General features: G+C 40.2%; 1 protein-coding gene across 2 annotated transcripts in view; it reads right to left on the bottom strand.

The window, feature by feature from the left end:
* angpt1 (angiopoietin 1) overlaps positions 1-14300 on the bottom strand; it is a 49628-nt gene that overhangs the window by 15181 nt on the left and 20147 nt on the right. For both annotated transcript variants that reach the window (XM_020597459.1, XM_020597460.1), the window contains exons 2-6: positions 11290-11445; positions 10595-10716; positions 9255-9487; positions 3401-3528; positions 2039-2140 (exon numbers count right to left, since the gene is read on the bottom strand). In XM_020597459.1, coding sequence (XP_020453115.1) covers positions 2039-2140; positions 3401-3528; positions 9255-9487; positions 10595-10716; positions 11290-11445 — 741 coding nt within the window. The remainder of the gene's footprint in view (positions 1-2038; positions 2141-3400; positions 3529-9254; positions 9488-10594; positions 10717-11289; positions 11446-14300) is intronic.

Genomic DNA, 14300 nt, shown 5'->3' on the forward strand with positions numbered 1-14300 from the left:
GGAGGGGTTATGCATGATGGATGTTAGTTTTACCAGCATCCTTCTGTCCGCCACCTCCTCGATGGAATCCAGAGAGCAGTCCAGGACAGAACCAGCTCTCTTAACCAGCTTGTTGAGTCTCTTTCTGTCTCTGTCCATGCTACCTCCCACCCAGCCCACAACAGCATAAAAAACAACAGATGCCACCACAGAATCATGAAATGTCTGAAGGAGTGCCCCGCGCACACAAAGGACCTCAGTCTCCTCAACAAGTGGAGGCGGCTCTGGCCCTTCTTGTACAGGGCATCAGTTACTTTTAATTATGCTCATCAACTTTTTTTATTCATCACTTTTTAACAATATCAACAATTTCTATGATACTTTTAGCTAACTTAAACTGATAATTAACTGCCTTTTCCCATTACTTGCTATGAGTATTGTTCATTGGTTAATCTATTAAAGCTGCCTATCCATGATGTTTAACTTTTTCATTTACACTGTTCAGTTGCTAATGTTGACTGGGTACCTACCTTACTGAGGCTGATGGGCAGCTTACTTGTTATTCTAAATTTGCTAGACAGTCAGTTCAGCTTTCTACTGACCCCGTGACAACTGCATAAGTACCTCCTGGAATACTTGTACCACTGGGGTGTCCCCTTACATACTTTCAGAACAATTATTCCCATCAACCATTTATCTAGCACTTTCACATGCTGATAAGATTAAAGACTGAGTTGTCGGATATAATTTGCGAGGTCTCCTGGAAATGTAATTATAAATTCTGGATGGTCACATTTTAATTTGTGCAATCCCTGTTGCCAGAATACTCTCTGGATCCCCACACAGAAACTGCATCTCCCTTTTGACTTAAAGATTTACAAATGCTCAAAGGACATTAAATCTGTGGCCAGCCTGTGGAGACCAAGTCTGAAAAAATTAATAACACAATAAAACACCACTGATCATCTCCAGTCTGTTTAAGGAGAAGGACAATGCCGGGCTCTGTAAATGTCAGGTTCATTCTCTCCATCTACTGTATAGACCTGCTCAGTGCTGGAGGTCTGTCATCAGTCTCAGTGATACTTATGTTCTTAGGCTTCACTTTAACTGTATTTTCTTCCTCTAGATTGGCTTTATTATTCTTATTCTCTTTTATTAATTCACGATATCTTCCTTTTTATCGCAATAACCTTTCACCTTCCTCTTTTAATTTAATTTTTTAACTTAAATGTAAATTTTAATCACTTTTATTGGCCAAGGAATTTGTCTCCAGTACAAAACCGAGGCAGCCATCCGCAGTGCCAAAAAATCCAAGGTGGAGTTGAACTCAGGCAACTTCAGAGACAAAGCTGCTCTTTATGCCTTCACTGCCCTCTCCACTAAAAAATCACACTGTTAAGACTCCAGGACAGTGAGATCCAGTTCAGTTCAAACAACAGGCTCCTTCCTTAACACAACAGATGAGCAATGACAAATGCAATTTACCATCTAAACAGGGTTTATGTCAGAAATGTTAGCAACCTTAATGTAAATATGCATAGACTTCTCCTTGATGAAAAACGGATGAAACGACTGATATGGTGACATAAAAAATGAAGAAAGTTAGGTAAAAATTTCCTCTTAAAAAGAGGAAGAATAACAGCATGTCGGTGAAGCTGCAGATGAAGAGTGGAGCAAGTCTCAGACTCAAGACCATATTGTTAATACAAAAGTGACAGGGGAGCTATGGCTGTAGAGGAATGACATCTGGCTGAAGCTTTCCAAATGGACTTGGATCAGCGGATCCTGCCTCTTAGTTTTCAATATGATCAACTGAGGCCAAAAAGACTACACTGTTTGACATAATCTCCTCATAAGTGTATTTTTGAATCAGGATGTTTTGTTACTCACACAGTTTTCTAATCTATGCTTTGTGGTTATGCATGAGTGTATTCTATCCATTTCGGCTGGTGTGTTCATGTGCATAAGTGATGCCGATTACATCTTGGTCTTAGTGGGCATGGAAGTCTGGATACTGAGTGAGTGTCTTTGTGCGTGTACTGTATTTGTATTGTCTAACCATCTTGTACTCCTTCCATGTCCTCTGGAAGTCTACGCTGCCGTCTTCTCTGCGCTGGATAACTGTCCATCCACCACCGGCTGTTTCCATGTTGCAATACACCTATACAATTTAAAAAAGAAAGGAAGACAGAGTGGAGAGGACACACATAAGGTGATGGAATAGTCATAGCACCCGTAGGTTTTGGTTCATTAAGAACAATGTCATTTCACCGTAATTCTAATGAATTCAACATTCTTTCAGTGGCATTAATAAACAATGAGGGGTCATCTGAACAGACACTCCTTTTCCCAGCATTCCTGACTAATCATTCCTGGGAATGTGATATATCCGTGTCCTCCTAAAATTTAACCAGCATCTTCTTATCCCTCACCTACTCCCCAGTGTTGTTTCCCATCAGAGAACCGTCTTTCTGCAGGATTAAAGTGGAGGGTGAACACACACCAGCAGACACCTAGGTATAACGTGGCCCTTAATCTTGGACCTCAGTGTGTGTAAGCTGATAATGTAGGGCTGGTGCGCTATCTGCAGTGTTGCTCTTTGTTTTGAGGAGGAGACCCCAGAGAGGAGCAGAGAAGGTCTCTCACCTCAACCAGACCACACAGCTGAACACACATGAACACAGCATGGGTATAATTAAGAAAGTGCCCCTGACAGAATCATTTTCCCCAAGATTAGTGCATGGCATACGTACATGCACAACACGTGCACTACAGAATTGGACAGCGTGTATGCTTCACATGCTGCCAGAGCAAATATTCATCCATAGGCTTGAAGCTTAATAAAATTTAAGCTGTTGTGCATTTTGATCCACTTTATAGTTTAAATGTTCATCCAAAAAAATTTTGGAGAATTTTAGTTTGACTTTTAGTGAGTTTTTAAACTTTTATTTTTTAAAATTTTCTGTGAATAAAGAGAAGCACCATTCTTGTGATTGAGACAAAAACTTTCTATCAACATAACTTATTAAATCATCACCATCAATTATGAGTGTGTAAACAATAGAGGTAAAAAAAAAACACACAACACACATCCATACACACACACACTTGCACCAGTCGCCATCCTGATCAGCTTAGTGTCCTGTTTCACACCTCACACACTCCTGCTAAACTCCTGTACTGTCAAAGCTTCCAAGTGTATTTCTAGTTTTAAAGGTTCATGCAGCAGCTAGCACCCATCATTCACACTCATCTCTGGCTGTGGTCACACTATCAGGGCTTTTAACTCACAAGGAGATAGCTGATTCTCACTTCAACTCTGAGAAAACAAGTGAAACCCCGCAGACCTACTATGAAAGAGCTTCCTAGATGTGTTGAAAAGGCAGAGAGCTACAGTCTGTAAGCTACTGTGGCTTCCAACCTTTTTGGTCTCCTGTGAATTGAGATGGATGGTGTAAACAGCGTTCTTATGGAAGCCAGCCTGGTAGAGCTCAGCACAGTCGCGGAACTTCTTTTCCTCATCCACGACTTTGGTACTGTTCGGAACAACTGTGGGTACACAAGCAGGAAGGGACAGGGGGTTACACTGTTTTACCTGTAGAAGACTGTACACACAGACAGAATTAAACACCCCTAGTGGAAAAACCACAATAGACCAGCATAGAAATCCTGCCATTCTGTACTGGTATAGTACATGAGCTATCAGAACCATTTTGTGGTCTTGGAGCATGTAATGCTAATGAGACTGGAATCCTTTTTAGATATTCACTGTTGCAACAATCTATAATAAACATTGCACTATAGGAACAGTTCGACACTGTCGGGAATAAGCTCATTCACTTTTTCACCATAAGTTGATACAGCACTCATGTCTGGACACTAAGTTTGGAGCTAGAGTTGAGAGGCGACTTGCTTAACTTAGCAAGACTGGAAGCGGAGGGAAACAGCTAGCCTGTCTCTATTTAGGGTTTGCAGTACCTCTAAAGCACACCCATCAGTACACTGTATTTCATTTTGCTAATATGTACATAAACAGAAATTTTAAAATGACAAGTTATGGTTTACCTACTGTAGAAGTTATGGGCCATAATTACTACTTACTGAACAGCCACTACAGTAAGTGCAGTGAATGGGAGCATATGCTGGACAGTGAGTAACTGCAAGGTGACAGAGAAGCCATTACTGAACCTGGGATAAAACTGGCTACTTGTTTACTCCTGCTTACAGTTTAAATGCTAAACTAAGCTAAGCACCTCCTGGCTCTAGATCCATATTTAGCACATATAAATACCAGTAGCATTGAGCTTTGCATTGCATCACTATCTGCCACGCTCTTTTTGTCACTGCCACTGAGGGTACAAATGTAAAATTCTACACAAAGTGGTCTTATGTGGTTATGTTTGCACATCCCACACCACATTAAACTGCATTTCAGCCAGTTAGGAAGATGACAGAACAACTTTGGGCCTAGACTTTGACTGACAGGATGCCCAAGCTCAGGTGCCGGTGCTGCAATGCTTTGTGATAAAAAAAAGATTAAATAAACACTTTGTATATTGTATAAGAATAGTACTGTACATAAAGTCCATGCTATTAAAAACAGTGACCCTTCATGCAACCTCTTGTGTCAGTATGGAACTAATACTTCTATTATAATATTTTATAAAGTCACAAATTACAAACAAACAAGTCAATTTATCACAGTTTACACCTGTAAATGTCAGCAAAAAGGATAATAAAACCATTTGAGGCAGCAGCCGATCTGTGAGGTCTCCATTAACCATCACCTCAGGGCGACTAACATATTAAGGTGAGAATAGTAGTTTATCAACCAGCTGATCTCTAACTCTGAAAGAAGGCCTCACGCTTTGGCAGACAGGCTGCATACATTTCTATGTGTAGATAATTATGGCAGCACTATTTTGAAACCAAGCAAGAGGCTAAGGACAAAATAATACAAGCTACAAATTTCATGTTCCTGTTGTAAAAAGTGGTTTATATTTACTTTCCTAGCCCTTGTTTTTCACTTCTGCATTGCCTCATGGTTTCCTCTTTCATCTCCGGTTTCACATTATTGTTTTTATTGTTGGAGTTGTTGAGAAAAAGAAGATGTCAGTGAAAAGAGCCGGCTGGGTGGGAGTTGGCCTATATCAGACGCTGGATATCTATTTGGCTTCTGTCTGTTTGTGAGTGTTCTTAACTGATATTGTATTACTATGCTTTTATTTCTGTAGCACTTTGTGCTCTTGAGCTGGAAAGTGTAGTACAAATAAAGATTATTATTATTATTATTATTATTAAAAGTGAAATGTGTCAGCAATGCTTAACCTTCACTTTGATCCGCTCCTCCTCAGCACAGAGCATCCTGGTGGAAGCAGGCCGCTTACTTGGGCGTACTATCTGAGCATTTTGACAAAGTATTGAGTGTCAGCAACAAGAACCTCCTGCTGTGACAGGATGACAGAGGGGGCCCTCGCATGCCAGACTCTAATGCAACAAAGGGCGGCCCTGTCAGGTGGTAATTTACCCCAAGCAGGCAGACAGCAGGGCACGTTTTAGAGGCCAGGGAGATCACTGTCAGAGGAGAACTTTCTGGTATTCGATCTGTAACAGCGTGGACAATTATTACACAATCACATCTGAGATCTTCCTTTGTGGAAGAAGACTGTCTGCTGAGGGACTGGATGCTCCAGCGTAGGAGCGGCTCCCTTGAACAGCTTGCTGCACAGCTCTACAAATATTATTTATGTCCCAATATTTATTTGCTGAAAAATATTTTGTGGTTCACTGGGGACTTGTATTCAGTAGGGGGTTCATGTGAAAGGACCAGCAGGGCTTGGGTGTTTGCATAAATCAGTACCCTTGCCAAATGAGCCCAGATACTAGGACTAAAGAGTAAATAATGGAACTAAATGAACTGCCATAGATATCACTGCTCCCATGTGACCATAATAAGTTTCTAAATACTGCTGAGAATTAAAGTGCTTCCTATAAGAACCAATACATTTCTGTCGTATATAAGGAATGCAAAGCACTATAAAATGACACCAGTTCATTCCCACAGTACATTTTACAACAGCTGTGCTATGAAGGCCTTGCTTAACATGATACAAGGATTATGGTTATGTGATAGTTCAAGTTAAAGCTGTTACTTCAAGATTACAAACCCTGCTCTTCAGTATGCTGCTTTGTAACGATCAGACACTGATGCCCCTGTGTCCCAAGAATGATAATGTACAGTATACAACTACACTGCATTCGCAAATACTGTACACTAGATTGTGTTTATGCACAGAACTGAGATAAATAACAATAACTGCACACAGTATCCAAAAACTCATTCTCCTGGTCAGTGAAACATAAAAATAATCATATGCAGCACTTTGAAAACAATTCATAAAGACTAACTTGAACTGAGAAGTGATGTGTAACAAATTGGTTTGTGCTGAGGCATTACACACTGTGAGTGCCCATTTCTAAGTCTTTGCATGGCGTCTTAAAATTATGGTATTTTACTCTCATCGCCTCTGAGTAAGCAGTGAACATGATGAATGTCGTTCATTTAGCGGGATAATAGCAGACTGTCAAATGAAGTCATATTTAACAGCCAGAACTTTCTACATAATGTTCCAAAACTGAGGTCAATTACTATTAATAATAGTGTGTTGGCTCATTGCACTCTAATGAGGTTTAGGTAATGATTACAACTTAAGATTCCCACTGCTGCATCTGACCACATCACATCCCCAACCCACAGTTTGCACTGCAAAACTTGAGGACACACTGGACACCTAGGAAAAGCCATACAGGGAAAATAGAAAACAAAAAATAACTACATGGAGATTTAGTGTCAAGACTCCCTTTTTTAGGTGTCTGACATCTTCCCCAAAGTAAAGTCAAAGATGATCTGAGTCCATGCTTTAAAGGAAATGCTTAGGCTCACTTTTCAAAACAGAGCCTAATGCAAGCAGACGCCACTCCGTGGCATGAAATGCTAACCCCATTCTGAAAAGAAAACACCAAGACAATCTCAAACAAACAAATGCCCTCCCCTGAACGCAAAAAAGATGGGTAGTCTGCTTCTGTGTTTTTAATGCTGTTGAAAAACAGAGGCAGAGCATCAGATGATCAGTGACATCTACCTATTCCTTCCCCTCTTTTGGACAAGGCTTCCCCCAGGAGCTATTACAGTTTGACTTATTTGGGCTGGGGTGAAGAAACGGGAGACCTCTGACCTGCGTGCCCACCTCAAACTTTGACACCGCATGGAAGAGGAAAGGACCAACCACAGAGCAGCAGTGGCCATGTTACATTTCTATCGCCTCTTGTTAAGGCAGCCAGCAATCAGAGAAAGGGGGATGGGCTGGGGCACCCTGCTCTGCTGACCTCCCTGACACAAGAAATAGCAGAAATGGTGTCAAAATAAAGGCTAGTAAAGTTGCATTTACAGTGAATGCTGTCAGATTTGAGAAAAGATAGGACTCTGGAAGTATCGAGTCAGCACACACTTGAATCTTAACATGAGTTGAGTGTTGAGGAGCGACATCAGGACCAGGCAGGCCAAAATGGTCTCAAAGGAATTTTGGTAATTAAATGTAACTTACACAAATCCAGGGTAAACAGATGGAGTGCAAACAGAGGCCGCCCGTGACCGCTGTTGCATGGAACATTAAAAGTACAAAAGGGAGCAGCATGATAAATACAAAGCATGTTAATCACGTGCATTAGTCACTCATGGTTCCAACATCCTTTCGTGCCCTTGTCATTTCCTGTCTGATGGGAAGCCTCAAGAAGCGCTGTGGGCGTCCCTTTGGGAAACCCACAAATGGAAATGAGGTTGCAAACAAACCCCCAACACAGACATTCAAGTCAAATCTCCTGTGACCAGTGGGATTTAGAATTAGGATCAAGTGTGTTTGGTGTTTAAAAAGCTGAGTTAGACGTAAATGAGTTCCACTGCATTTGACCAAACAAGAAACGATGGGTTGCTGTTGGGTCAAATAGAGGGTCAAAAGGGAAATCCCTGGTTGTGTATTAACAGAAGGGAGGGACTCTGAGAAATAAAAATAAACCCATTACTTCATAGCCAGAGTCCTGTTTGATATGTTAGTGTGGCTATGTCCACAGACTTTATAAAGTTAAAGCATGAAAAATGATTGTTACAAAAAAAAAGAGCACCATGCTGGTTTATGAGAGACACCAAATCTCTTACAATAAGAACCATATTTCTATTTTCATGCTGCTCTCAGCGATATAAAAATTAATAGCCACTGCATCCCTGTGCCTCTCATTATGGGGTAATGTTTATAAAACTGGTGTCATCACAGTTTCATAAGAATCATAAAATCTGTGTTGTTATAGCTGTAACATCTGATCAGAGAAAGTAGCCAATTCAAAACAAGCTGAGTGTTGCCTCATAGTTCAAGCCTCACCCCACCAATCCACCAACTCTGCTTTGCACATTGAGGTCTGACATTTTCTTGGGTTTGGATTATTGCTAAAGGAGGTGGACATAATCTTGGATCAATATACAATATAATCAATCATCAGATGATTGACAAGTACCCTCCTCCACTGAAACATAAACCCTTGTTTCTCTGAATGGACAAAGCCAGTACTTTGAAAGATGCTCTTGATTTAGTTCCAGGATTTCAAACAAATAAAACAAAATGTGGGCTTCCATTCAAGTATAACGCAAATTTTAAGAGAATTTCAGGAAATCAATGGCTGATTTGCCAACAGACAAATTTCATCCACTAGTTGGCGAGGCATTTGACTAAAAACCAACAATGTCGAGCTCATCAGGAGCTGGAGAACAAGTCAGGAGGTCGCCAGAGTTAGAAGGCTTCACCCTCTGGGGAGCATAAATGTCAGCACACATATTTGTGGCAATGCATCCAGTAGTCATGACAAACAAACAAATCATTCCCAGAGTCATGCCACTAGCACTGCTAAAACATGACCACTAAACTGTGCATGGTCATAAAAACTACATGATGCACTGTGTCCCTGTTGATTTTGTTATTGTCCATGAGTTCAGCTTTAAAACATAGCCTTGCCTAAATTTCATAAATATTATTCCTGGTTTTTAACTGATTGGTCCTGCATCAGACTTCTTATGCTTCCATGTCTAATAGTTTGTGACGTTCTTCATCTGTAACCTCAGCACCAAACAAACAGCAGAGTGTGCTCTTATGTGAAGGCCATTGTATGAGATCATATTTACACTAGCAATTGTTGAAAAAGTTCCAGTGCTTTCAACGTGTGAGATTTACCTCCATCTTTGGAGCAGAGGTTGAGCAGGTTGTGGACGGTGTCCATCATCTCCTGCTGCTGTCTCTGCAGGGCCGTGCTGTTCCCTGTGGCGCGGCTCAGCTGGGTTTCCAGCTCCCTGATCACCCCACTCTGCCTCCCAACCAGCATTTGGAGACTTCCCTTCTCCTGCTTCAGAGTTTCCAGCTCTTCACGGTGTCGCATCTCCATCTCCATCATCTTCTGCTCCAGAAGGCTGAGGAAAAAGGTCACAAATGTTTGTTAGGTGGGATGGAGAAGTGTTTAAGCCTGATTCCTTGAGGTATTTATATCCACTTGGATGGGATTTGTTTTCATGAGAATTAAATAGTTTGAATATTGTTTCGCAGTCGTTGCTATGATATTACCTAAGATTCATTTTAGGTAAGTAAAATCTGTTTTATTTTCTACAGCATCATGAGTAAGAGTCAGCTGATTAAAGCTGAATTATTTCTCCACTTTCGACATTTTTAATTGCTGCTGTTATTGTTGGACAGACACGGTGAGTGATTACAGTCAAAGCGTGGTGATACACTCTTCACTGCACAAATAATTGATAAAAGTACACAAACACAACAAGGTTCCTTCAAGCCAGAAATACAAATCCTTTTGTCTAAATGTTAGTTCATCATGTGTAGCCCACACACTATAAATCTTTTTACCATTATAGTGTTACTATTATATAGCCTAATGCCTGGAAGATAAAATAAAATGACACTAAATACATTAACTGATCATATGTTTCCCTCTGTTATTGATAAAGATAAAGGGTTATGATAAAGGAAAAGAAAAAGCAGCATATAAAACAGAGTAATGTCATAAAGCTGAAAACTGCCCTCAGAAATCAGAAACCTCAGTAAGATTCACCGGAGACTACTCTTTCAAATGGTTGGACTGCAAATGATTGCAGTGAGTCTCTGTGGATTGCAATGAGCAATGTGGACTGAAGCCTTTTAAACACTATATCTCGCAGGACCAATGACTGTACATGATCTGGAGACAAATATGTATCCTTGATTTTGCAACATATGAACAGTGGTCCAACACGGAAAGCACACCCTCACACATTTGAGACTGATTTACTGAAAATCACAGACAATGAACTTCCTATTATGCTGTTTATACAACTGAAAACTGTTTTGGAAGATGAACAAATTATGTGGTAGTCAGCAAGAACTGTTAGCAAGTGTTTGATTTTGTTGGCACAATTGTACCGAGAACAGCAGTCTCCTTCCTATCTATGATCTTTAGTTGCAGTGCGTCTTTGTCCGGTTTGCTGCAGTGTAGATGCTAACCAGCCTGTGTGGATTCTCTGCTTGTTTACCTGTTCTTGTCATGGAGTTTGCTGATCTCATTGGTCTGGATCATTAACTGTTTCTCCAACTTGTTAGTGGAAAGAGAATTTTCCAGCAGCTGGATCTCAAGCCTTGATGTCTTATTCAAAACCTGCCATATAAAAAATGCAGATATACAGAACACAACATTTAAACATAATAAAAAGGGAATGTCAACATGTCGTGTTAGCTGCAGTAATACTAGCTAATATCATGCACAATTGCACCAAACCTTGAGGAGAAACCAAAAATACAGGGCCATATTTCAAGGCCTTTCTCGAAACACACTGCATATTCACGGCACATATAAACAGTCTGCTCTGTTTTCATTTTGACAAGTGCTTCTCAAACACATGGTAATAATCATAACATACTCTAGATGGATAAGTATCTGTTTTTAAATTTTGCAAATGCTTATCTTTTTAGTTCTTTAGCTAAATTTACTGACTGCTAACTTTATAAGTTTCCATTACCTCTTCCTCATGCTCCATATAAACACCAAAAGGAACCTGAGGCAAGCAGAGACATTTATACAGCATCACTTTTGCCTTTGGCCACTTTTCTGTAACCTTTTTGGAGTAGTTGGATATAGAATGACTAGGTTAATGGAGCCTAGATAAACCCTCGGTGTATGTGGACAAGAAAGAGAAAAATGTAAAGATAGAATAGTCAACTTTATGCAAACCTGTGTTTCAACGTCAGTTAGTTTGCGTGTTTGTTCAGCCGTCTGAGAAAGAAGGTTGGTGCCCATTTCCAACATGGCTGCTGTGTGGTTGTGGACGGCACTCTGCTGCAGCTGAGCCATCTCGGTCTTCATACTCTCTTTGATGTAGTTCTCAATCTGCATCAAGACAAATGTGAGAAAGCGGGTGAAATGAGTCTCCAGTGTTACTCTAGTGTCTTACAAACTCGTATTTATTAGGACAACAGGTTTAAAGCATTCTCTATAATGCAATTTAATTTAAATAAAAGATTTCCACAGATCATACGCTGCAAAGGGGTTCTTTTGCACATCTGAGAAATGCACAAACATAAATCTTTCCACCATTTGAATGGCATGGAAGTGAAGAATGGCTTCAGTCAGATTTTAGCTCAGGATGGAAGGGGCAGAGATGAACAGATTTTTACTGAAGGTCATCTGGCAAGAACCCTTTCATCCTTATCTCCAAACGCAAACAAAGGAACAGAAGGAGATGAGGTTGGGGTCAGATAAAAGTCTTCATATGGATTAACTCTATGGACCATATGTGTACTTTGCTCCGATGTTCCCCATCCCAGTGAAATGGGATGTTATAGACATGCTATGTTTTACAAAGACAGCAAACCTAACTTAAATAGATTTTATGTGTCCACTTGTTCATATGGCGGCTCACATTCTGAACACACAGTGATTCAATGATTGGCCGGTGGAGAAATGTTTAACCACTTGATAAATAAATGATGTTTTCTAAGTTGTGCTCTGGCTCATCAATGGGCTATAACAGCTATTTTTTTCTGGAATGAATGAGCCAAGGAAAATCACGGCCAAACAGAACAAGGCCATATCAGTTCCACAGCTGTGGGCTTCACTGCACTCACTAGTGATAAAAGTCAGAATGGCCATATACTACTTAACACTGGAGGGGTACAGACGATGACAAAAGGAGAAGCAGCAGCCTAGCTCCTGGTTTAGGTTAGAGGGGCTACAAAATGCCTATTGGGCACATTTTCAATGGCAAAGAGCACTGTCACAACTATCGTATCCCTATATTTTGTACTTTATAATATTGTGTATGTTGCAAAATAAGTGAAATGCACAAGTGTCTATTTACCCCCAAAGCAGTTGCTGAAGATAAGAAATTAGGAAATTAACACTATACAGTAAATGAAAAAGTCACTGCACAATATCAAAATTAAAATATTAAATGCATATGTGTGATTTTAACTGGAAACAGTTTCAACCTGCTTCCAAAAGTGTGCAGGTATAATAAGTAAAACTCTAGGCAACATCTCTGTAGTGTCCCTCAACAGCTGCTACCCCTATGTGTATGTTTCAGTATGAACAGTTACGTAATGGCACACTGAAGTTTGCTATTTATGACAGTTTCTAACCTAAAGTATAGCTGACATTTCCACAGAAAGCAACTGTCTCAAGTCATCTTTACATCTTTCTGTACATACAAACTGTTCTGATTAGCCAGTTAGTGCTGATGAATGGCAGCATACACGCCAGGACAGTTCAGAATGAATATACATAAGCCAGTAAAGGGTTTCATTATAGCCAATCTTGATCATCTAATATTTAGATCAGTGAATTAATAGGTTGACAAGAAAGCCGTCGCACAGAAAAGGACAAATTACATGCTACACCTTTGTACACTATAGCAGAATATGTGTATTGTTTTTGGATCTGTGCTGGTAATCATAAAGTTTCTAGAACTAAGAGGTAAGTCTTTCTAGCTGTATCTGTTGACACAACAAAATTCAGAAAATATCTATACTAAGGATAACTCTACCGAACCATTCAACCTTGAAGAATACCTGTAAATGAAATGCAATCAGTCCAAGACCATCTCATGATAAAACAGAAAACCTTTGCTCTCCAACAAAGGAACTATTCAATGCAGTATTCTGTCTTGGCAGCAGTATTAAAGTCAAATTTCAGGCATGATACAGCTTCCTCCAGCTGAGAATTGCATATGGCTGTCAAGTGTCGCCATCCATATAACCTCCAATGGTCAGGCCCGAGAAACTGGAGAGAAAACAAAGAGTCTGTAACCCTCAATGCTCAAGTAATGATGGATCACTCACTTCTGTGAATGGCAGAAATTGTTTTTACATCCTTTTAGGCCTATGTTTGAAACATCAGCTATAAACCTCACCACTTTGAACATTTCACACCTGCAGCTCTGCACTGCAGTTTACTCATTTGCCGAGATTACTGTGTGCACTGTTTGGCAGGCTTTGCACAGTGTTAAGTCACCTTGAGAGAAAAGGTATTAAAGGGACAGATGACTGACAGAAACTTAAGCCCAGCAGTCACTCAGTGGCTTGTCTTTTAGGGAATGTGACTGACTCTGGGTCTCATAAACATTAAGAACTGACGGGAAAAAAGATTACACAAGTGTGACAATTTGGGAAGCTGTAAAATAGGAGTATGTGGGTTATTTAGAAAGTTTCTAACATCAGGCCCAGTTAAATACTGTGATTTTCCAGTCAGTAAGTACAATTAGAAATCACTGTCAGCAATGAAAGCAAATATTTGCTTCATTATGCACTCAATAAATATGAGTGCATGAGAATGCACAGGCTGTGGAGTGAGGTTGTTCTCAACAGAATATATTGTAACCTGAAAGAACAATGAATTTCAACTGATGGTGGTGTTTTTTCTGCACTTTCACCAAGAGACAGAGTCAAAAAGAAATGAAAGAAGCAAGTAGAAATTTTGTATGATACTCATAAAATCTGCTCACGGGTGGGAATTTGACAAGAAACAGATTGCAGACCAGTAAACTTGGCTTAAGAGCTTTATGGTTTGGTGAGCTTCTACACTGAGCCCACCAGAGCAGGGTTAAACTGAAACAAGGGAGGTCACCCTTAACTGTGCACTCAGGTATAATCATTGCAATATGATTCAAACAATATGTACTGTGGTCAAATCAAAGCGGGGTTCACAGATTTCTGCAGACCCCACACATCCTGGACACAAACAGTTTG

The sequence above is a fragment of the Monopterus albus genome, unplaced genomic scaffold (assembly GCF_001952655.1).
Source record: "Monopterus albus unplaced genomic scaffold, M_albus_1.0 scaffold34.1, whole genome shotgun sequence".
Classification (NCBI taxonomy): Eukaryota; Metazoa; Chordata; class Actinopteri; order Synbranchiformes; family Synbranchidae; genus Monopterus; species Monopterus albus.